General features: G+C 43.2%; 6 protein-coding genes across 9 annotated transcripts; 2 read left to right on the top strand and 4 right to left on the bottom strand.

Moving 5' to 3' along the window:
• Positions 1–854: 854 nt before the first annotated feature.
• On the bottom strand, positions 855–4969 carry LOC131264865 (nose resistant to fluoxetine protein 6-like). Its single transcript, XM_058267131.1, has 11 exons — positions 4834–4969; positions 4618–4760; positions 4388–4537; positions 3108–3273; positions 2829–2963; positions 2547–2743; positions 2320–2489; positions 1894–2256; positions 1594–1744; positions 1197–1529; positions 855–1133 (listed from the first exon to the last, which is right to left on the bottom strand). The coding sequence occupies exons 1-11, from the start codon at positions 4967–4969 to the stop codon at positions 855–857; spliced, it is 2223 nt and encodes a 740-aa protein (XP_058123114.1).
• A 5538-nt stretch (positions 4970–10507) lies between these two features.
• LOC131262467 (uncharacterized) lies at positions 10508–11649 on the top strand. Of its 2 annotated transcripts, none has more exons than XM_058264475.1 (2): positions 10508–11162; positions 11224–11649. In XM_058264475.1, the coding sequence occupies exons 1-2, from the start codon at positions 10652–10654 to the stop codon at positions 11388–11390; spliced, it is 678 nt and encodes a 225-aa protein (XP_058120458.1). In that variant the 5' UTR covers positions 10508–10651; the 3' UTR covers positions 11391–11649. The 2 variants fall into 2 exon arrangements, with proteins under 2 accessions (XP_058120458.1, XP_058120459.1); XM_058264476.1 differs by having other exon boundaries at positions 10508–11144.
• Positions 11650–11675: 26 nt separating this feature from the next.
• Positions 11676–12460, bottom strand: LOC131264866 (dynein light chain Tctex-type 5-like). The gene is made up of 4 exons (XM_058267133.1): positions 12365–12460; positions 12251–12292; positions 12097–12189; positions 11676–12041 (listed from the first exon to the last, which is right to left on the bottom strand). The coding sequence occupies exons 1-4, from the start codon at positions 12458–12460 to the stop codon at positions 11676–11678; spliced, it is 597 nt and encodes a 198-aa protein (XP_058123116.1).
• Positions 12461–14163: 1703 nt separating this feature from the next.
• On the top strand, positions 14164–15981 carry LOC131262466 (rubber oxygenase-like). Of its 3 annotated transcripts, XM_058264473.1 has the most exons (7): positions 14164–14327; positions 14407–14518; positions 14619–14825; positions 14906–15031; positions 15189–15299; positions 15375–15851; positions 15924–15981. In XM_058264473.1, the coding sequence occupies exons 1-6, from the start codon at positions 14300–14302 to the stop codon at positions 15829–15831; spliced, it is 1041 nt and encodes a 346-aa protein (XP_058120456.1). In that variant the 5' UTR covers positions 14164–14299; the 3' UTR covers positions 15832–15851; positions 15924–15981. The 3 variants fall into 3 exon arrangements, with proteins under 3 accessions (XP_058120456.1, XP_058120455.1, XP_058120457.1); XM_058264472.1 differs by having other exon boundaries at positions 15375–15981; XM_058264474.1 differs by having other exon boundaries at positions 14164–14312; positions 15375–15981.
• Positions 15982–16408: 427 nt separating this feature from the next.
• LOC131264867 (intraflagellar transport protein 46 homolog) lies at positions 16409–17690 on the bottom strand. Its single transcript, XM_058267134.1, has 4 exons — positions 17508–17690; positions 17371–17443; positions 16928–17280; positions 16409–16848 (listed from the first exon to the last, which is right to left on the bottom strand). The coding sequence occupies exons 1-4, from the start codon at positions 17688–17690 to the stop codon at positions 16420–16422; spliced, it is 1038 nt and encodes a 345-aa protein (XP_058123117.1). The 3' UTR covers positions 16409–16419.
• Positions 17691–17847: 157 nt separating this feature from the next.
• Positions 17848–19500, bottom strand: LOC131262465 (cell division control protein 6 homolog). Its single transcript, XM_058264471.1, has 2 exons — positions 19074–19500; positions 17848–19004 (listed from the first exon to the last, which is right to left on the bottom strand). Exons 1-2 carry the CDS (start codon positions 19442–19444, stop codon positions 17957–17959), a joined length of 1419 nt encoding a protein of 472 aa, XP_058120454.1. The 5' UTR covers positions 19445–19500; the 3' UTR covers positions 17848–17956.
• Positions 19501–19561: the final 61 nt, after the last annotated feature.

Raw genomic sequence — 19561 nt, forward strand, 5'->3', positions numbered from 1 at the left:
AAGCCGACTCTCGTTCGGGGTGTTTATGGCGCAGTTCAGTATACTGCGAAGCCTAGGCCGCAATGCGTCTGGCGAAGGAATTGACTTCAGCTGTAAGATTTGCGTAAGTAATCTAAGGACCAAATTATCACAACGCATTACTCATGATGCACATGCTTTCATCAACAGCTTGTTACAATTGCGTACGTCTGGGTCGGTTGTTATGTTGCCGCACTGTTCCTTGCCTTGTTCGTGGAATTGCCCTTCGCAACTGCTTTCAAAAGAATATTTGGTAAGAACTCTATCTAATCTAATTGCTGCATGTTTCAAAACAGTATATTTATGGTATGTTTTTACAGGAACAAAACAACAAACCGTAGGCGAGGAAAAAGACAAAAAACTGGCTTAATTAAAAATTGCCTTAAAATTCAGAAAAGTTATAAACCGAGCCTTGGACTTTTGAAAATGCATGAAAAAGAAGCTTAGGATTCAAGAGATGTCTTGGATAGAAGCTTCAATTTTTAAATATGCATTTAATAACCACACAAATAAATATGAGTTCTGCATAAATCTTTATTCAAATCAATTTATTTGTATCAATCCGAATATTTTATCCATGCACTCTTACGGAAAGTGCAAAGCGTTCCGAAAATTACAAACATAATCAATTGCTCATTGAAAATGGATAGGCAAGAGTTTTGCAACCTGCCAAGTTTAGTTCTTCACCTCCAAAAATGCAATAATAAGAAGGTTGTCGTACAAAGTAATTTTATTGATTTTGATTTCATTTTCTATGCATAGTGCTTAATTAAGTTAAACCTCAAATGGAATGTGACACCAATTGTTCTTAGATTAAAACAACTGACAAATGACACTTATGCACTAGAACTTGTTACCCTTCCCTCCAGAGGGTTTATTGTTCCCGCAGCTGCTCCAACTTCGTGCTCTGTCACATTTCCGTTCTCCAGCGTCATGGAGTATAATTCTGGTTTCATGTTGCCTGGCCTGATAACCGCTTCTGGCAATCGCTGATCGTTACGGTTTCCGCCGCCAAGCAAAAGTTTAAAGATGACGTCGAACGGTTTCTCCACCACGATGTACAATATCAGTGCAATGGCGTACGACAGTACAAACGTCGAGCAGTATGTGGAGACCTGCAGCAAAAAGGGAAATCTTCGTTTTATTCGATAATCCGTCAATAATGCAAACTCACTTACGGCCAGCTGCAGATTGACGCGCGTATCCTCTGGATAATTGCCAAAGACTACCCATAGCACCGACATCTGCACGATGTAGAAGCCAAAGCCGAGCTTGGCCATCGTCCGACTCAGCCCATTTCCGGCAAACCATCGACGGAGGGCCGATTGGCGATCGTGAAACGCTAGCAGCAGAAAGGTAGATGCATACAGTACGGCGAAGGTCACCTTGTGCGCTCCGCATAGGATTGCCATCCAGACGGAGGGTTTGCTGAAGTTCATCATGTTGTACAGAGGAGCTTGGAGTGCGAATACGGCAGTCAGGACGCTTGTCACATTGAACACCCTTCGTACCTGGAAAGAAAAATAACAGCTAGGAGTTGCCATTTTGGGCTAATTATTACCATGAAAGCCATACCGTCCTAGGCCTAAGCGTTAGTTCTTTGAGCGCGATCTTATGGTAGAGCAAACCGGCGATCATCCCTGCAAAATAGCTGGTGCAATGTAACTCCGTGGCCTGGAACGCTCGGGTGAAATACTCATCGTACCACAGCTGATATTCATTGCCTCTGTGAAGTAATGAGAAATTACAGGAAACTAGGGTATTTAACATTTTCCTCCTGTTGGAGCTTATAATAATCGGAAATAGTTTATACCAGACACCATTACATTCAGGTATAGCTTTTCTCTGTAGGAAATTTATTCCGAACAGACTTACTTTGCGTTTAATGGCATCATAGCATCGACGGCGTAAACGTATGTGTTCACCATCGGTAACAGAAACCCTAGCAAGCCAAGTGAAATGGCTGTCCAAAAGGTAGCTTTCGGAAATCGCCATAGGAGCGTCATCACCAACAGACCCACGACGTACAGCTGGAAGTCAGCCGCTAGGTACCAGGTGTGTATGAGGCATTGCTCCTCCTGCTGGTAGTAGTTATTGATGAAGAGAAAATTGCTCCACCACTTCCTCCGGCATATCCGCCGAACGGTTGGTAGGATTTTGTACGCTGACGGTGTCGTCTGGAGCGTGTCATAGAGGGACACGGTGAACAGCATCAGCACCGCATACACCGGGAGTGATCTAAAGAAAGTAAAGATGGCACGTTGCAAAGAGGTTTATTCAATGCGGACGAATGTGCGTTACCTTAGGTAGCGACTGACAAGTCCCTTCCAAATAATGCTCATATGGAACGGTCGTTTTTCCGTGTACTGAAGGAACTGTACCGCCATCAGAAGCCCACTGATAGCGAAAAACTGATCCACCTGGAACGGCACTATGGAGAAGAGCATTTGATTTGGAAGGAGTGCCGCATACTGTAAGAAATACATGTGATATAGTTCCCTCGAATGTTGCTCCAACTCAATACGAACCTGTTCCATCGCCAGTGGATTCTGAGAAGTGAACATATACAATCCAATAAGCACATGTTCCAACAGGATTAGGCTCATCAACAACACCCGTATCAGATCGAGAAAGTCGAGATCCCGTTGGTACCGCCAGCGCATCGAGTTGTACGTGAGCTTGGCCCAGTTTCGCCTGATCGCGAAGGCAGTGGCCAGAGTGGAAACTACGGTGAGGAAAAGCAGTAGACTAGAGATCGATCAGTATTCGGCAACTCCTCTTGAATGTCTGGAAGAACGAGCATAGCGTACCTCGTCCTTTCAAAGGTTTCCGAAAGTGGTCTTCACTGTTGGAAACCCGCGCAAGCCAACTGTCGTAGCACTGGGAGCAGATGGTGAGTATGAAGAGCGTTACAAGGAGCATGATGAACAACACATCCAAGGCATCTGTGCAAGAAACACAACAGAATTTGATTCTTTCACCTTTCTCTGGTTTAGCCTCTCAAGAAATGTCTTGATCGAGATCCATGGTTTTTAACTAAACACATACGCCAGAAAAGCCAATTTCTATGATCATCCTCGACTACTTACCTAATGGTCTGGTAAGAGTTTCGTTTGTTTTACACTCTTCTATCCATGTGAATCCACTCATATTGTAATTGGATCGTAGGTCATAGTTCTGGCAAATGTTGACCAATCGATCGTATTTCTGGCGATATTCTGTTGCATTCGATAGAATCCATTCAGCGATGGCATACTGAGACAATTACACAAACACAATTCATTATTACCCTGCTTCCCAGCACACATCCGGAGAAGAATTTTTATTTTAACTACATAATGACAACCGGTTACGCGAGCCTATTTAAAGAATTGAATTTGCATAACCAGAGGCGGATCTACCTATGAGCGGACTGAGCGGCCGCGGGGGGCCCCGAGCTTAAGGGGGCCCCGTGATGAAATCCTCAAATCGCATTAGTAACTACCGATTTTATTTATTCTCGCAGTGCTATACATACTTTGATAAAAGTTATTACAGATGCACTTCGATATTGCTTAACCATTGTTAATTTTCACCTAAAGCCTTGGCAGAATATGTTTTCATGAATCTTCTTTCTAATAATGTCCCTTTGACTTAAAATGCTCTCAATTTACGGTCCACCAGCAAAATGCACTGTTATCCTTTTAAAATGGTTTCCTCATCGCTGTTAAAATTGATTTTAACTTGAACTTGAAAAGATTTAATAATTTGAGGTCGATTTTAAATTCCAGATAATGAAGATTTGACGTCTGATTTCTTAAAATAAGCCAATTGTGCGAAAAGAAATGTGAAAATTTATTTATTTTAGATTCTTTGAATTAATATTTACTATAAGATATGTGACGAAGTTATGGGTAGTAACGAAAAGATGTGAAGAATTTTTGCCTATAAAAAATCATGGAGACTATATGCTGAAAATATGTATAAAGGATTGCAAGCTGTTGTAAAATATAAGTCCAATTTTGGCCATTGGTATAGACACATTTTGAGCAATGGAAATGTCTGGAGGGCCCCGATTATCCAACCGCTTGGGGCCCCGGAATGGATTGATCCGCTTCTGTGCATAACAATCTCATGAAGACTTAGTATGGTTTCTGAGTTCGTGTGTTTTTTAAAAGATTTTATGATAAAGGTCTAGGCAGAAATTATTAAATGTAGGAAAGTTCATAAAGATTGGTTCGAATTAACAAAAACTACATGTTCGCAAGCGTTAATTAATTTTCAAGATATGTTTACTCCTTATTTTTAATCTAGTTCCACTTTATGAAGAACATAAGAAAAGCGGAAATAAATAAACAAATTCAACAAACCAATCCAACGCTTCACTTACTCTTTTCGACACATTGAACTTTGGCACGTAGTATCTTTCGGTCAATACGCCGGAATTTTCTAACCGCTTCAATAAACTGAAACATTTCTCCAGACAAACTCCTCTCGTAAGCACGTCGTGATTGTATTGGAAGGTATATCGGGAGTATTTCTGAAAATTGTCAACCAAAAAGTGAAAAACTTTGTCACGTAGATCACAAACAAACGCTTTTCACTTCCATATTCCTTTACTTCAATCAGCCGCCATATTTCCGACCGGCTATCCGGCTTGATCACCACCTTCGTTACGCAGAACACTCCATCCGGACGGTTGTTGAGGCAACTCTCGAAGCTATCATACACATGCAGTGGCGGCATTAGCCAATATTCACTGGCTGCAAAGGAAAACGAGCATCACACGGTTAAGGTAGGCACACGCATGTACTAGCCACTGACACCTTCACTCACTGTTGTAACCGAAAAGGACATCGAACCCTCCGGCACCGGGAGCAAGCATCAATACCGTGCACAGGGTGATCACTCCACCAGCAGGCCTCCATAGCGCGAACCGTGGAAAATTCATGATGCACTTCGATCGCTCCATCACGACGGCGATCGCACGCGACTCGCCATTCGGGACGGATGCTGAAAGACTACTGAGGGCCCATTCGACATCTGCCTCCTGCGAAACCGCGGGTGTCACAATCAAGCTCACGAACGTAACCGGCGGACGAAGGACGGAGTAGAAGGACGCCGCCAGTCATGCCGGTTTAGTGGGCCTTTTCGCCATTCCAGTAACCGCTGATGCTGCACAGGTGGTAAGATATGTCTCTGTCTCCCACAGCATCTGTAAATTGCTTCCAGACTTCCAAAACCATCCAAAAATGATCCGGTAGAAATGTCACGGTCAATAGCATTTCCAAACAACTGCCAAGGATTCAAAAACGACAACTGTAACATATTTTTCTACAACAGCTAGACAAAGTGACGATATATTTTTGTGATGTTGAACACGTTTTACAAGTCCTAACCTCCCCGCTAACGGTTTTTTGATTTTCAAATTCAAGTTCATCATGCTTTCATGCTGCCTTCCTGTTCGTTCCGGCGCCGGTGCGTTTAATCCGACCAACATTGGATCTCGCGATGAGAAGAATGTGTTAAATCTCCCCGCCATGGTTTATTATAAACTTACCTTTTAATTTTCTAGTGCGTGAGCTGGGAACACTCATACGTGTTTTTTTACCCAAATCGTAAACATATTCTTTTCATTGGCGTCGTTTTGAGGATACACTGCAAAAGATGGCCTTGAACGTAAAATATAAGCTGATATTCTGGTCGACTTTGGGATAAAAAAAATATTGTTCTGGTCGGATCATCAGAGTTGCAACCGGACCAGTCAAACTGGTTGTTTTGTTTTCGTGGAACTTTTCTTTATTTTTGTATTCAAGATTCAACGATGCATTTTTAACTAACGATGGAGATAGTTCGTAGTTCTGAACGAATTTTCCGTTGCAAGCCACACATTCATTTTCAACATCTCACGCCAAACAATATTCATCCGTTACAGGAAATCAAAGTCAAGAACTCGAAAGGCCTTACAGTTTTCCTTGGTAGATGTTTCCTCTTTCTTCAATCTTTGGTTCCTTCCTATACAGTGACATCTCCCAAAATCAGACGGGTAACAGTTTCTCGAAAACGGCAAGAGAAGCAAACTAAAGTGGAATCATGATTCTTTTCCCGGCAGCTCAACGCCGTTATTTCCGCATCGGATTTTTTTTCCGTTTCACCCCCGCGCGAGAGCGAACATAAAAACCGGACGGACACTACACGGCTTTTCCCCTTGCACGAGAAAACCCACGACGGAGTTTTACGACGGACATCAAATTTATTACTCCAGACCCATCGAATTCGGTGAGATATCGTTCGCGGCGATGGCGGCGGTCAACAATACACCCGGTCCAGATAAGGGCATTTGGATCGTTTCGCTTCCGGTCTTCAAGTACATGGCGGGTGGGAGGCGCGAGGTAAAAAAAGAACAATCCCTGCCCAAAGCCCAACCCAGTCCTGGTGGAAACGGTGGATAACCTCTTGCCCGATATTCGTTACGAGTGCCGTTTTTGTCGTTTTCACGCCGCAACAAGCCTATCGTCCGTTAAATGCCGACGTACGCACGCCTTTTAATCATTCCAGTTCTCCCGTACTTGCTCCGTCCCACCCCCCGACCAAAATCCGTGCTTGTACTTTCCATCTCCGACGATTGGAGGCTGGCAGCTCATCATTCCATTCAAACCGGAGACCAATCCCTTCGGCTCCCATAATGCATGGAAAAAAAAGGTCCATTGTTCACCGTCGGACAGGGAAAAACCTAACCGGCTCGGGAAAGCGAAAGACAACCAACACCAATACAAAAGGGATCTCGGGCCGCCCATTGTGAGGCGAGCGGTCTGAAATCGACATCACGGCGCGCGCTGATGGTTGCTACCGATATTCGCCGGCCAAGCCCAAACAACTGATGAAATGGCCCACCGGTAATAGCTCCGGCATCAATCTCTACTCGCAACAAGCATCCTTTTTTTTGCCTCTCGCTCCTCCCCGCCGGCAATCTTCCCCCCACTCGGGTGTTCGCTTTTCACAAGACAGAGACTCAGCGGATGGATGTTTCGAACCGTGGAACCGATAGCGGTACCCTCCGGTTTACAGCGCTCATTTGATGTTCCCGCACGTTCCCGACGACACGCAAACGACGGCCATTTTGCGGGCCTAATTGCATTTCTGACCACTCGGAGCCACCGCGGTCACCATCCGAAATCGCCGTAGACAGGCGGATTGCTAATCGGATTGCTTTGACATTGGTCCCCGTCGAGCGGACGGGCGGGTCTTAACGGCCTCTGTGGGCCGATTATTTCCGAGAGATCCCTGTGCATTCGGCACAATGTAACATTCTTCCCGAAGCTACAGAGCTGTCCATCCACAGCGAGGAAGGAAAGCGCGGTAAACAAGCCTCCACGAGGGAAAATGGAAGGCTTTCCACCGTGCTGGGGTTCGAGGGTTCCGACACCAGCCATTGCGACGAAGCTCCTCTGCTCGCCCAAGGCGTCAAGGATATCATCGTTTCGAGCACAATGTGACAAATGTAAGTTTGTTGTTCATTAGGCTTACAATGCAATGCATCATACGATCAAGTGCAGTGAATGACGTTGACGTCGGTGGTTAGCAAACATGTCATACTACGCCCAGTGTTCGGTTTTGCAAGACATTTTTCGCAAGAGTTGTATTTTGTGCAATTATACATGTGTGATTTATACATTCACTGGAAGTACTGATATCGAACATTTTAAACTATTCAAATTCAAGTAGAGCGTAATACAAATTTTCCTTTTCATTTTATGGTCCAATAAATAAGTTCTATCGAAGAACAACAAGTTAATCTCCCGCATTAATCAATCCTATTTTAAATTCTGTGTTTTAAGGAAGTGACCTATATTTCTAAGTTATATATTCATTTTTTTCTGGAATAAACTTTAGCATAGCTTGAGAAAAGTTTCTTAAAAAAATATTACACCCAATTGAAAAAATCAACACCTAAAATATAATTAGCTAATTACGAAACTTTCTAATAATGCAAGAACAACCAAAATACCATTCCTAAATATGTCTTTCTAGTATCATCATTTGTACTATGAAGGATTCAAAATAAGATTTTTCAAAAAAAATTAAATTTGTGGTTAAAACATCAGCATCAGTTTCACTTATATCAAAAAAGTTCACAAAAGAAAGCTACATAAAAACACGGTCAAATTTAGAATTGAATTGCTACAAAGTAACAGGCCCTCGAGGCGATGGGTTCGAAACGAAGCATCCGGTTTAATGACACTAGATTCAATATTAACAGTAGCAAACGTGCAGGATGGCTTTCGTTCTTTTTGGAGGTTTCATTTTTTTTTTTTTTGCTATATTCCACTCGAAACAGTTTATTCCAATCGATGTACACATCAACCCGCATCAATCAAGTTCCGGACGACGCACGGCGAAACCCCATCCCGAAAATATTCCACGTGGACGGGAAAATAGAACCGGTCATTATTGATTTCCTCGTGATGGAGAAAACCCTTTCCCTGGTGGAAATGGAAACCCATTTCGTCGGCTTCAAAATGGTCGAATTCTCGGACGATGTTTGGGTCGGGTGTATTTCGAAGCGCGTTGCCCGGCACACAAGCACAGGTTCGCCGGGATTGCGCTTCGGGTGACGGTATATGAGTGCAATGCTAGGACTTGTTTGATTACCGCTGGTGGACGGCATGGCCGGATTGTGCTGTGTGTACTTAATAATCCATTACATGCGTACCACGGGGAAAATGGGCACCCCATGCGAAAACCCCCTTCGGGCGAGAAATGGGTGTTTTGGCGTAAGGAGGCAGGTGGGAGTTTCGCTACCGGGCAGGGCGCAATGCGAGGAATATGCAACGCCACGGGGAGAATCATGCATGATGAAATTGATTGCATTTTGATCTCCACCGGTAGCCTAAGAGCCCTCGAGTGCTTGCAAACGATGCGTACGAAAGGGTGAATCATTCGTGCGTGCGTGCATGTGGAGATGCACTTACGAGGCATTATACCTGAATGAACTGCAGTGCCACGAAGCTCGGGCGACGGATCGACGGTAAAATGTATCGCTACTACCGTGGCATTCGCATTCGGTCGCCCCATTCTCCGTTTAGCACGATTATGTGGGGAACGGTTTCATACTCGAGAAAGCCGTTGGACTAGACTGGTTAAAAATCTGATTGGAAGTAAATTTACATTCAAAGAGAGTGAAGGAAAAAGGTGTTCATATTGCCAGTACGATTTATAATCATAATCCTTCTCACAATAGAACTGTACATAAGGCTTGACTTTAATACCTTCGCCCAAGCTTTTTTTCTAATGTTTGCTGAATTCATCTTTAATTCTTCTACGCTCGTTGTACGCATTTTTACTGCATTGTAAATGTTTAAATTCCATTTTTTTAAACATCTATTGTTTGATATCAAAATAAAATGGACTGATCAAAACAAAGGAAAACAAGAATATCACACAATATTACAAATTTGTAGTAATAGAAATTTTAAAATTTGAAAATTATCAGAATTAACTACCCCCGTTGCTGTTCTACCCAACGTGAAATTTTGGTGTTATTCAGGTGTAAAAGAATTCTCTTAAAAACTGCCCGCTCTTCTTTTCAGAATTCTTTTTACACTTCTTTTGCAGCACATTTCCTATGCATTCTAGGTGTAAACAGAATTCTGAAAAGGAGTATAAAACAATTCTTTTTACACTTGCGGTACGCCTCAAAAAAGAACTCATTTGACAACGTGACTGTGCGTTTATAACACCTATTTCTGACTACACGTGGCAAAAACGTATACCCATTCGCAGTAGTGGGTTTTGACAGCTAATTCATCTGAAAACACCAGTGCCCACCAAAAATACACCTTTGGTAGGATACGAGGTGTAAATGTCACCAAAGCCTACCAAAATACACCTTTTGGTAGGTTAGAAGGTATACATGCCTACCAAAAATACACCTTTGGTTGGTTATGAGGCGTACATGTCAAAAAAGCGTACCAAAAATACACTTGGCAAGGTGTTTTTCAGGCAAACGCGTACACTTTTGGTAGGATAGTGCAGCACGGTTCTCCTTGGGTATATACTAAAAAGGCTTTCAGCAAAGTGAAGTACTTGGACTCATAGCAGCATTTTAGGTTTTTTTATTTACACAACATGCATATCCAAATTTATATTGATCAATGGTTTTTAGCAATAAGTAGAACTGCGGAAAGTACCCAAAAGTACAAGTAGTAGTTTTGGGACTATTTCGCAGATTTTAAATATTTATTTCGAAGCAAAATGTTCGACAAAATGTGATTGTCGTTGGATTTTTTAAATTTAATGCCAAGATATATATTTTGTAGGAATATAAAACACAAGATAGGTAAAACGAAGCTGTTATGGCTTGCCAAGACTGACAATCGCGCGATGAATTCAAAATGTCAAAAAGCAAACGTAAACAAACAAAATCGTCCGCCTCAAACAGAAAAGCTTTCTTTGCTTCCGCGTCTTGCGAATATTTTCCTTATCAATCCCATCAATATGGTATAAACACTTTCAGTTTGTGGCAACAAAATGTCACACAAGCGCGTTAGAACTATTGGGTAGCAACGAGCAAGGTTGCCCAAAGTGAGAAGCAAGTTATTTCTTACAACGCAGTAACCTGTGAAAGGTAGTGGATTAGTTTTATAGAAGAAAAATGGAATACGCAAGCTTCGTAAATGAATTGGCCACGGTGGGTCTCAATTCTCCCCGGTGTCCTCCAGAAACTCCGTACACACGCCAGTTCGAACAGAGCATGGAAGCGTTACTGGTAAATTATGAATTATCCGATGAAGATGCCTACGGCCAGCAACCAAACGCAAATAGCACTCAACCAAGGAAAAAGGTATTGCTGAAAACCAGCAGTTTTTACGATGATACATCCGATCGCTCCTGCTCGGAAAGTGACCAGGAACTGAAGCCATCCGTGACGACATACCAAAGATCCGGTTCCATGATGGATTGCCAATACTCGTTCGACTCTGGCCAAGGGTTGTCGACGCGCTACGATTCGTCCTGTTCCAGCCGAGATGATGGTACGGAATCGAACAGTGATTGGAATGATTTCGTTGAAGGCTTACGGCCAAAACATGTTGGTCAGACAGACCAACCAGACGATATCGATGTCCACGGAGAATCTTTAACTCAAGGTAACTTGCTGCGAAAAGGTAAAACGCTAAGACTCACCTTATGCAAATATGTTTAAACACATCTGTAATCACCTTCTAGGGCACTTAACTGTGACTGAACATTCTATAAACATGAGCTGGCAAAATGAGATGCAAGAAATGGCCGAAGAGATTTTCACAACTAATCCACCACTGAATTCGTCCATTTTTACATCTAAATCAAGATCAGGCGCCGTGAAGCGTACATACGATGAAGCGAATAGCTAAAGGAAGCTGTTAGATTATAATGCTTTTGAAAATAACATTAAAAATACTCAAACCCTTGGCAGGACGATGGTGTTGGATTGTCGATGTTCAAGCTGAGTAAATTGTATCATTTTAGTGTGCTATATAAATCATCTCAAGACAAAGAGGTCCGCGGCAGTCTAGTCAAACTCATGAATTATATTGAATAACTAGTGATCAGCATCATTTCTGCCATCTAAATGCGCAAATATTCGCTTTAAAATAAAAGATATTTATTTTCATCCAACACCGTGTCTCCGTGTCCTTCTACTCGAAGTAAATCGCCCAAACGCTTGCTACCACGAAAAACGTCGGTGCCTCGTAAGTGACACTGAGGCTATTGTCCTTCTCCGGGTCCCACAGCGAGCGGGAAACGCAACGGAAGTCCTGGGCCAACTTGTCCCCCACAGTCACGAGAGCCACAAAGCGGTAACGATCGAACTGGCAAAGCTTAAACTGATTCTTCAATTCTTCGCTTAAATTCTCCGCCAAACGTTTCGCTCGCTTCCCCACATACTTGTAGTCGTCTAAGTAGGACTTTAGGAAGTGACCCATCATCGTATGCATCGCTTCACGATGGAATGGTCGTTTCGAGTCCAAACGGTAGGAATTTTGAAAACGTGGTGCAACATACTTGAAAAAAAAAATATTATAATGTGGTCAAGCGCTGTAAGCTAAGGTAGTTTACCATGCTGGTGCGATCGTAGAGACTTCTATTTCCACGGGAGGAAGTCATCGGAGGACCCATCAACCTGGAGAGTATAAGTACGGACGATTTTCGCTGAAAAATGGAAACCATGATAATGATCCTTGTTTATTCGATTTGATGTAGCCGATCTTACCGCAATGGCTGCCATACTTTCACGAGGATACGTTGACTTTCTCTGAGGAAAATACAATTTCAAATTGAGCTGCGATCAACGATAATAACTGATTTGTAATTAGATTTCACTTACATAAGTTTTATCATTACTTTTCCTTGTATCTTCCTTGGTTCCATCTTCAGACTCAACAAATCCAATTTTTTTCGACCGTTTCTCTTTTGTACTCATGTTGCTGATCAGAAATAAACTACCTTTATCAGAAAATAACTACCTATTGAAATAAGGAAATTCTTCAAAATAGTGCAGCTAGAAAGTCAGAGCCCACTTAACTAAATAATCGATGATTTCTTGAGGATTTTATTGCTTTGGAAAAAAATTACTACTTCTACCATCCAGGGCAGGGGTCGGCAAAGTGCGGCCCGCGGGTCAATTCCGGCCCGCTAAATGATTGTATCCGGTCCGTAAGAATATTTAGGTGCTTCATACTAAAAACCCATTCCAATTTTTATCGGATTTGTCCACGATGTCTGGTTTATTTTCTTCCTAAAAATGAAGATGCTAATTGTTTAACCTTCAGGTCTACGACCAAAAATACCTACGTTAACATACGACCGCCTACCCGGGTAGGCCATACGTTTTGTATGGGGGTTTGCATTTTGCTGTGCTTCAAAGCTAATATCTTTTGTTCTAGATGCCGTAGTGAGTTGAAATTTTCAGTAATGATACTTAAGAATGTTTTCTAACACATCCCATTCAAATAATAATATTAAAAATTCGATAAGTAAGTAATTTTTTCATTCAAATATATTTTATCCCATAGATCTACAATCGCCAACTCTGTAAACCATACATTTTCAATAAGTTATTGTGTTTGTTTATACTTCTTAAGTTTCTGGTGAAGTAACTTCTTGATGCCTTCAACAGTTTTGCTTATAAATTGAAATTTCAAAGATGTAGAAATATTTTTCTATTAAATTTTACGTTTTGGAAATGTTCATGTTCCTCAGTAAATTCAGTGGCATATCTGGAGGAAATTCTTCATTATTCATTGTTACAACTGATATTTAAGCCTTAACATTTTAAAACTTAGCTCATATACATAAATTCGATCGTTTTGTTTCAAACGATAACAGTTTCTTTTGTATTAAATTCAACCCGTTGCATCATGATTTTCTTGCAATTAATAAATTATTATTTTGTGTAGCAAATTATGAAAGTTCACCTAGAATGCTTTCGTTGCCGCTGTGTGGTCCAAAATGTAGCATAATTTGCATATTTGTACATCGTCTTCGAGTTTATTTCATTACTAATTGTTCGAGGAGTTCGAGGAGTAAAACAGTCTTTCATAGTGTGTCTTAGATAAATTTGGATTGTTTTCAATATAAATATAAAAAGAAAAACCCGAGGGCCACCTCCTTTCACCTACTGGTGGTTTGTCTTGGTACAGACAAATATAAACTCTCGTACAAAACGTATGACTTACCCGGGTAGGCGGTTGTAGATTTGAGGGGTATAAATAGAAAAATGGTGTAAAAAAATACTTAGAATAAAAATAAAAAGTCGGTTTTCGGCAGAATTATAGAGAACATGTTGTTTGAAGCATTCCAGGAATTTCGAGTTGATATAACTGTTTCGACATATAACAATTCGAAGTAATTGCAAAATAAAAGGGCAAAACTTACCCAGGTAGGCGGTTGTAGATCTAAAGGTTAATCATCTGGCCCTTTTTGAAAAACGTGTGCCAACCCCTGATCCAGGGTTGGCTATCTGGACCTTTAAGGGTTAAATAGCATTCATCCGCGTTGTTGTTATTGCCATCTCAGTTGTTCCTCTCAGCAAATAGGTATTCATTTACTTGCCATCTCTTTCTTGTGCCTACCTGCGGCGCTTCGAAAGTATCGTAGAAATAAACAGTTTGCTTAAAGCGTAAACAGAAGTGAAACGAGATGGTCAGTGCGTAACATCCTGTTTGATACAGAAAAGTGGTTGAGATATTGCACCGTCGATGACCGTTAGAAGAAATAAGTGATAACTCGTCGATGAAACTCCTAGGCCAGTGTGATCAGCATGGAAACAAACGGTAGCACAAAACCAGGTTAGCTAAAAATCGCATCCAACGTAGATCGTCTTCATGCACACTTTCTAATTGTGTTTTCCGCACGTTTCCCCGATAGTCCATTTGAAAACTGCATCATACATCGAAAGACTCGAGGAAGGCGCAAACATTTCGGTGGATCTTGGACCGATCGAGCTCCCGGAGTGGTATGATGACGTAAAATACAAAAGGTTTGTGTTTGGAGACAGAGAAGCTATGATGTCAATTGGTTAACGATCTTTTCCGTTCTTTTTTTTATCATCCCCCCGGGACCGGTTGTCGGTGGAACAGGGCGCAGGAATTTTTCAAGCGTAACTTTTACGCCATGTTCGTGGGCAAACTGTGCGGTTTGCTCGCGATCATTGCGGTACCGTCGATCTTGCGGGTGCTGATACATACGAACCAATCGTCCGAACCACGGACCGCTTACCGGCGCTACGTGGCTACGATTATGCATACGCTCGAATGGTACTACGAAGCGTTGGTTCCCTCGTCTAAGTATGTTAATGTTGTTTGTTCAGCTGTTCTATGATGGCTTCTTTTTGTGATGCAAAATCTATACATTCTTTTCTTTGTAGATCGTGGAAATCGATCACTTTCGTGCGAAAAACACATGCCGGCGTAAGCAAGCAGGCGAACAGTGTCCATCCCGGCATGATCATATCCCAGAAGGATATGGCAATTACACAATTTGGTTTCATTGGGTAAGAAACAAGAAAATGGCACGAGACAGCCATTAGCGTCACTGGCAAAAAAGTACCATAATTCGGCATCACACATAATTACACCTTATGCAAAAAAAAAGATAATTACTCTGCCCTGAATTTTGTTCAAGGATTTTTTTTTTTCGTTTCTTTGCAGCTACATTATCATTAGCCATCGTAAACTTGGCATACAGTATGGACCGGGCGATTGGGATGCTTTCGTACATTTCTGGCGCGTCATCGGGTACATGATGGGAATAGAAGATAGGTTCGTTTCGGCCCTGAACCAACGTTTACTCTTGATCTTCGCTATCATAGATCTTTTTGTTGTTTCTCTTCAAAGATTCAACGCTTGTTCCGATAGCTTCGAAACCACCGAGAAACGCATGTCACTGATAGCAAGCGAAATTCTTCAACCGGCTCTACTCAACCGCACGTCCGAGTTCGAAAAAATGGGCCGAGCACTCATCGAGGGCCTCTGGTGTTTCAATCCGTTCGTTTATTACGATAGCTTCCTGTTTCTCACGATGCGTCTAAACAACATTCCCGGTTATCACTACTGGGACGAGGAAGCGCCCGCCAAGGCGCATCACAAAAGCCACTACGAGCAGCTTACCCGATACGCCCGTTTCGTGCTCTTCGCTATATCGTACATTCTATCGGTGTTGATGAATTTGGCCATTTTCCGGTGGTATTTCAACAGGCAAATGATTATGTCACGATTCCTCATCACGCACTTTCCCTTTCTGGCGATTCACCAGTATGGCATTGAGGATGCGTACGTGCGTATTTTAAAGTGACCAAAATTGTGTCTACCCTCGTAAGTACAAATTTGGTAGTCTGACCTGTGCATTGACTAGCAGTTTCTTAACAATCGAACGATCTATTTCAGTATTTTACTACGATTTCAGCAATCAAACAAAGCTAAGCTTTCGTGAGGGAAAAAGTTTTTCAAATAAAATGAATGGCAATTACGTTGTTTTGTGGTAAAAAGAAGCAATTCGCTAAAGCAATATTATTTTCAGTATTACACGTTCTCATGTGCGTATCATATCTCCTCTGCAAGAAACGATATAAATTAAAATATAAGAACCACTGATTAGACACCACTAAATCTTTTTTTAATAATTCAAATGCATCGATGCACCGTTGATAACGAAGACATTAATCGAGATAAGGTGTCCGCGTAACAACACCAACGCTTATCAATTGAAACTCGAACGCTACTCGTCAATCAAAAACGGAGATACGTATTATCAAAATTGTGGACCCTGTTTTTTTTTGCTCATTTTATTTATTTTATTAACTGACCGTTCATATTGATATTACTTGCGTTTGCATAAAATACAATTGTTAAATATTATTCAGTTTGTCTACGTAACCCGCATCTACAAACTGTTCTGCTGCTTGATTGCCAGGAAAAGGTTGAAAAGATTGTACAATGCGTAGATATAATCCGCCTGGCTTTCGCCGGGTGGCAGCGGAATGTCAAAAATGTTACAGACAATTTTAATGTAGTTCGCCAAACTGCAGTCCAGCTTGGCCGAAGGGAAACCGACCGCATCGAGCGTCCGCTCGACCTCTTCCGGCCACTCGGACATCAAGCTGTCGATGTTCACGTTCGGTTGTTTCTGTGCGTTCGCACTCTGGATGGACTGGTTCGCTCGAAGCGATTGTATTTCCGTTATCCATCGGTCGATGTCACGCGCACTCTTCACTATCGCCGACGGTGTTTCGATCGGTTTGGTAAAAATCGACCGTAGCTTCATCTGTAGCAGCACACTGTCGCTCTGATCACCACAAGGTTCGTCCAGGATCTGTGACAATATTCAAAAGAATAAATGTTGGATAACAAACCCGATCATCCGGCGAAATATGTTTTACCAACCCCCTTACCATCAAACCAAGATTCTGTATGTGACCGGTTAGCTTCTTGCTCTTGTTCTCGCTCACCGGCCCCGGTGGAACCACCTTCAGGAACGCATCGATATCGCCCACGGCCGGTATAAACTCGGGGATGAAAATTTTTAGCTTGTAATCGATCGCAACGCGCTGCGGCGTGTAGCGTGAAATGTACTGGAACAGGTCCTTCACCTCGCCCGGTGCGTCAATGTTTTCGTACAGCTTCGGATTGAACTCCTTCTCCTCGACCAGCTTCTTGGCCGGTTCCTTCTCGTCGTCCGACACACTGCCACTGCTGTCTGTAAGGGAATCGTTCTTGCGAAGTGTCTCGCGCTTCTGGCTCAAGTCTAGCACGCGGACAACGGGGACAAGAAAGGACACAACTCATCATCCAACAAAGCAACACACCAGAACTGAGAGCCTCCACGTGGTCATACCTGCTGTACCTCGGGCTGCCTTTTTCCCTCCCTCATCGACCAGTGCCAATGGGTGGCTTTCGTTAAAGCTTTCCTGCGGAGTCCGTAAAACTCATTTTCACATCCCTTGTGGCTGTATGTTTGAACTAGTCACCTACCTTTCGCTGTTCCCGTTCTTCCGGGTGATCCTCATCATCCTCCTCGTCCTCCTCCTCCTGGTTGATGAACCGTAGCGACCCGGAAACATCCAAGTCCGGTGGAGGACTATCGTCAATCTCTCGACCATTTTTTATTTCGTACATTTCATCGTACATATCCAAACTACGCCGTGATGCCGCCATGTTGAGTGTACTTGTGGCAGAAAGGACGAAAGCCAACTGAAGAATTAAAAACACCGCAAGGAGGTTGTTTGGAATCGGTTTCGTTACCATGGGAACCGAAAGTTTGACGCGTATACCACTCGGTGTTTTGCCGCTTTGGAACGTATTAAACCATTGGTAATGTTTCACAATCAAAATCGTTATTTTTATTCATAAATCGTTATAAAAAATATTTTCACACTTTTATAAATTGACTCCTAAGATAATAAATAACCGTTAAAAAAGTGCTACTTTCCCAAACAAGACACATCGTCCATGATACTATTGATGAGCTGCTTATCGTTCAGTGCCGCACTCACTTCCTCCTCATCCCACTGCAGATACACCCGGTGCAAACGGGGCTCCTTTTTGCCTTGCAGCCGCATGATGCCCCGTGTTTCCACCAGCGAGCAAAGGTTTATGAATTCCGTTTGATCGACGGCGTGAATGTTGCGCTTGACGCAGATCGAACGGTACACATCGTGCAGCTTTCCCACCGTAATGTCCTTGTTCTTGCCGTGCTTCAGCACAAGCATCAGCGAGCAGATGAGGATTTTCTGCTGCAACGGGAAACCCTCGTCCAGGTCCTGGCTAAGCGTCTGAGCTCCACCGTACACCTGGTTCAGGACAGCCATCACCTGCCGCATGCTGACCGTCGTGACCGCCGTGGTAGTTGCGGTTCCATTTTTCCTATCTTCTTTCTTAACGCCCTCGGTTAGCCGACGCGCAATGAACAGCGCTCGCCGAATGTCCCCCGAGGTGGACGCCACCTTTGCCGCAAGCAGAGCCAGCGCGGGCTCGGGGAAACGTGCGAGGGAATCGGTAGCTTCGAGGCAGGACTTGAGGATCGTCACAATCTGTTGCTTGGTGTAGGGCAGGAACTGAATAACGTGCGGTTTCAGATCACATCGAGCCTTCAATCTGGTCAGGAGACGGTCGGTGAGATCGAGCGCGTTGGCAATACCGATGAGGATGAGGCGAGCGGTGGCACGCGAGGGCCATTCGAAGATCGAGTAGAGAATCGTTTGCTTACTGTTGGATAGCTGATCGATTTCGTCCAGCACGAGCATGACGGTTTTGTGCTTTCGCTGGAGGTACGCCTCGATGGCGCCCTGGTAGACCTTCTCCGTCCCTCCGGACACCTTCAACCCTAGCGCTTCGGAGATCTTCTTGTAGATACTGCCGACACTTTTGATCGAGGTGCAGTTGATGTAGACTGGCCGCAACTTGCCAACGAAAGGACCATGGTTCAGGATCCGCTGCAGTGTTGCGGTTTTTCCCGTTCCCGGTGGACCACTGTGAAGAAAACGGTCGAGGAATAAACGTAGGACGGTAGAGGAATAAATCGAATCCCCCGGGACTTACCTGATGTACAAACTACCCGAACCGCCCTTGTCCAAAACATTCTCCACGTACGTCACCAGCTGGTCGTATTCCTTCTCCCGTTCCGGCAATTTGCCTACGAGTTCCGATGCACCACCTTCTTGCCAGCTTGTGTCCGTTTCTTCCGCATCCTCACTCTCAACGACTGGCTTTGGAAGCTGCAATGATGGGCGTCCACGGCTCTTGCGAGCCGATTTCTTTGGAGAAGGAACAAACTCGTCATCCCTTTCGTGCTCGCTGACGTTGACTGGAAGCTTTGACCGGCGCTTCCTGGGAGTAGTCTGTTCCTCATGTTCGTTTTCTTTATCGTGCACAATGGATGACCGCAAACTGAGGCGAGTTCTTCGGTGCATGATGCTGATGCTGATGTTTTGTAATTTTCCTGACAACGACGACGAGACAGGAACTTTTGCGCGCTTCTTTTTGAAAACAACAGTTTGACATAACGTCTGGCAACACAACGGATTTGT

The sequence above is a fragment of the Anopheles coustani genome, chromosome 2 (genome assembly GCF_943734705.1).
Source record: "Anopheles coustani chromosome 2, idAnoCousDA_361_x.2, whole genome shotgun sequence".
Classification (NCBI taxonomy): domain Eukaryota; kingdom Metazoa; phylum Arthropoda; class Insecta; order Diptera; family Culicidae; genus Anopheles; species Anopheles coustani.

Bases quoted from the DNA above. Each gene is read 5' to 3' on its own strand.
- LOC131264866 (XM_058267133.1), bottom strand. From the start codon at position 12,460: ATGAGTACAAAAGAGAAACGGTCGAAAAAAATTGGATTTGTTGAGTCT. The intron at 12,190-12,250 runs GTAAGATCGGCT...TCCATTTTTCAG, and splicing joins AAAGTATGGCAGCCATTGCG to CGAAAATCGTCCGTACTTAT. The intron at 12,042-12,096 runs GTAAACTACCTT...TTTTTTTTCAAG, and splicing joins TCTACGATCGCACCAGCATG to TATGTTGCACCACGTTTTCA.
- LOC131262467 (XM_058264475.1), top strand. From the start codon at position 10,652: ATGGAATACGCAAGCTTCGTAAATGAATTGGCCACGGTGGGTCTCAAT. The intron at 11,163-11,223 runs GTAAAACGCTAA...ATCACCTTCTAG, and splicing joins AGGTAACTTGCTGCGAAAAG to GGCACTTAACTGTGACTGAA.
- LOC131264867 (XM_058267134.1), bottom strand. From the start codon at position 17,690: ATGGCGGCATCACGGCGTAGTTTGGATATGTACGATGAAATGTACGAA. The intron at 17,444-17,507 runs GTAGGTGACTAG...CGGACTCCGCAG, and splicing joins AAGAACGGGAACAGCGAAAG to GAAAGCTTTAACGAAAGCCA. The intron at 17,281-17,370 runs GTATGACCACGT...TCCGCGTGCTAG, and splicing joins GGCAGCCCGAGGTACAGCAG to ACTTGAGCCAGAAGCGCGAG.
- LOC131264865 (XM_058267131.1), bottom strand. From the start codon at position 4,969: ATGGAGCGATCGAAGTGCATCATGAATTTTCCACGGTTCGCGCTATGG. The intron at 4,538-4,617 runs GTAAAGGAATAT...GACAATTTTCAG, and splicing joins AAATATGGCGGCTGATTGAA to AAATACTCCCGATATACCTT. The intron at 2,964-3,107 runs GTAAGTAGTCGA...TTTCTTGCACAG, and splicing joins AACTCTTACCAGACCATTAG to ATGCCTTGGATGTGTTGTTC.
- LOC131262465 (XM_058264471.1), bottom strand. From the start codon at position 19,444: ATGCACCGAAGAACTCGCCTCAGTTTGCGGTCATCCATTGTGCACGAT. The intron at 19,005-19,073 runs GTAAGTCCCGGG...TTTTCTTCACAG, and splicing joins TCGGGTAGTTTGTACATCAG to TGGTCCACCGGGAACGGGAA.
- LOC131262466 (XM_058264472.1), top strand. From the start codon at position 14,300: ATGGAAACAAACGGTAGCACAAAACCAG. The intron at 14,826-14,905 runs GTATGTTAATGT...TTTTCTTTGTAG, and splicing joins GCGTTGGTTCCCTCGTCTAA to ATCGTGGAAATCGATCACTT. The intron at 15,300-15,374 runs GTTCGTTTCGGC...TTCTCTTCAAAG, and splicing joins ATGATGGGAATAGAAGATAG to ATTCAACGCTTGTTCCGATA.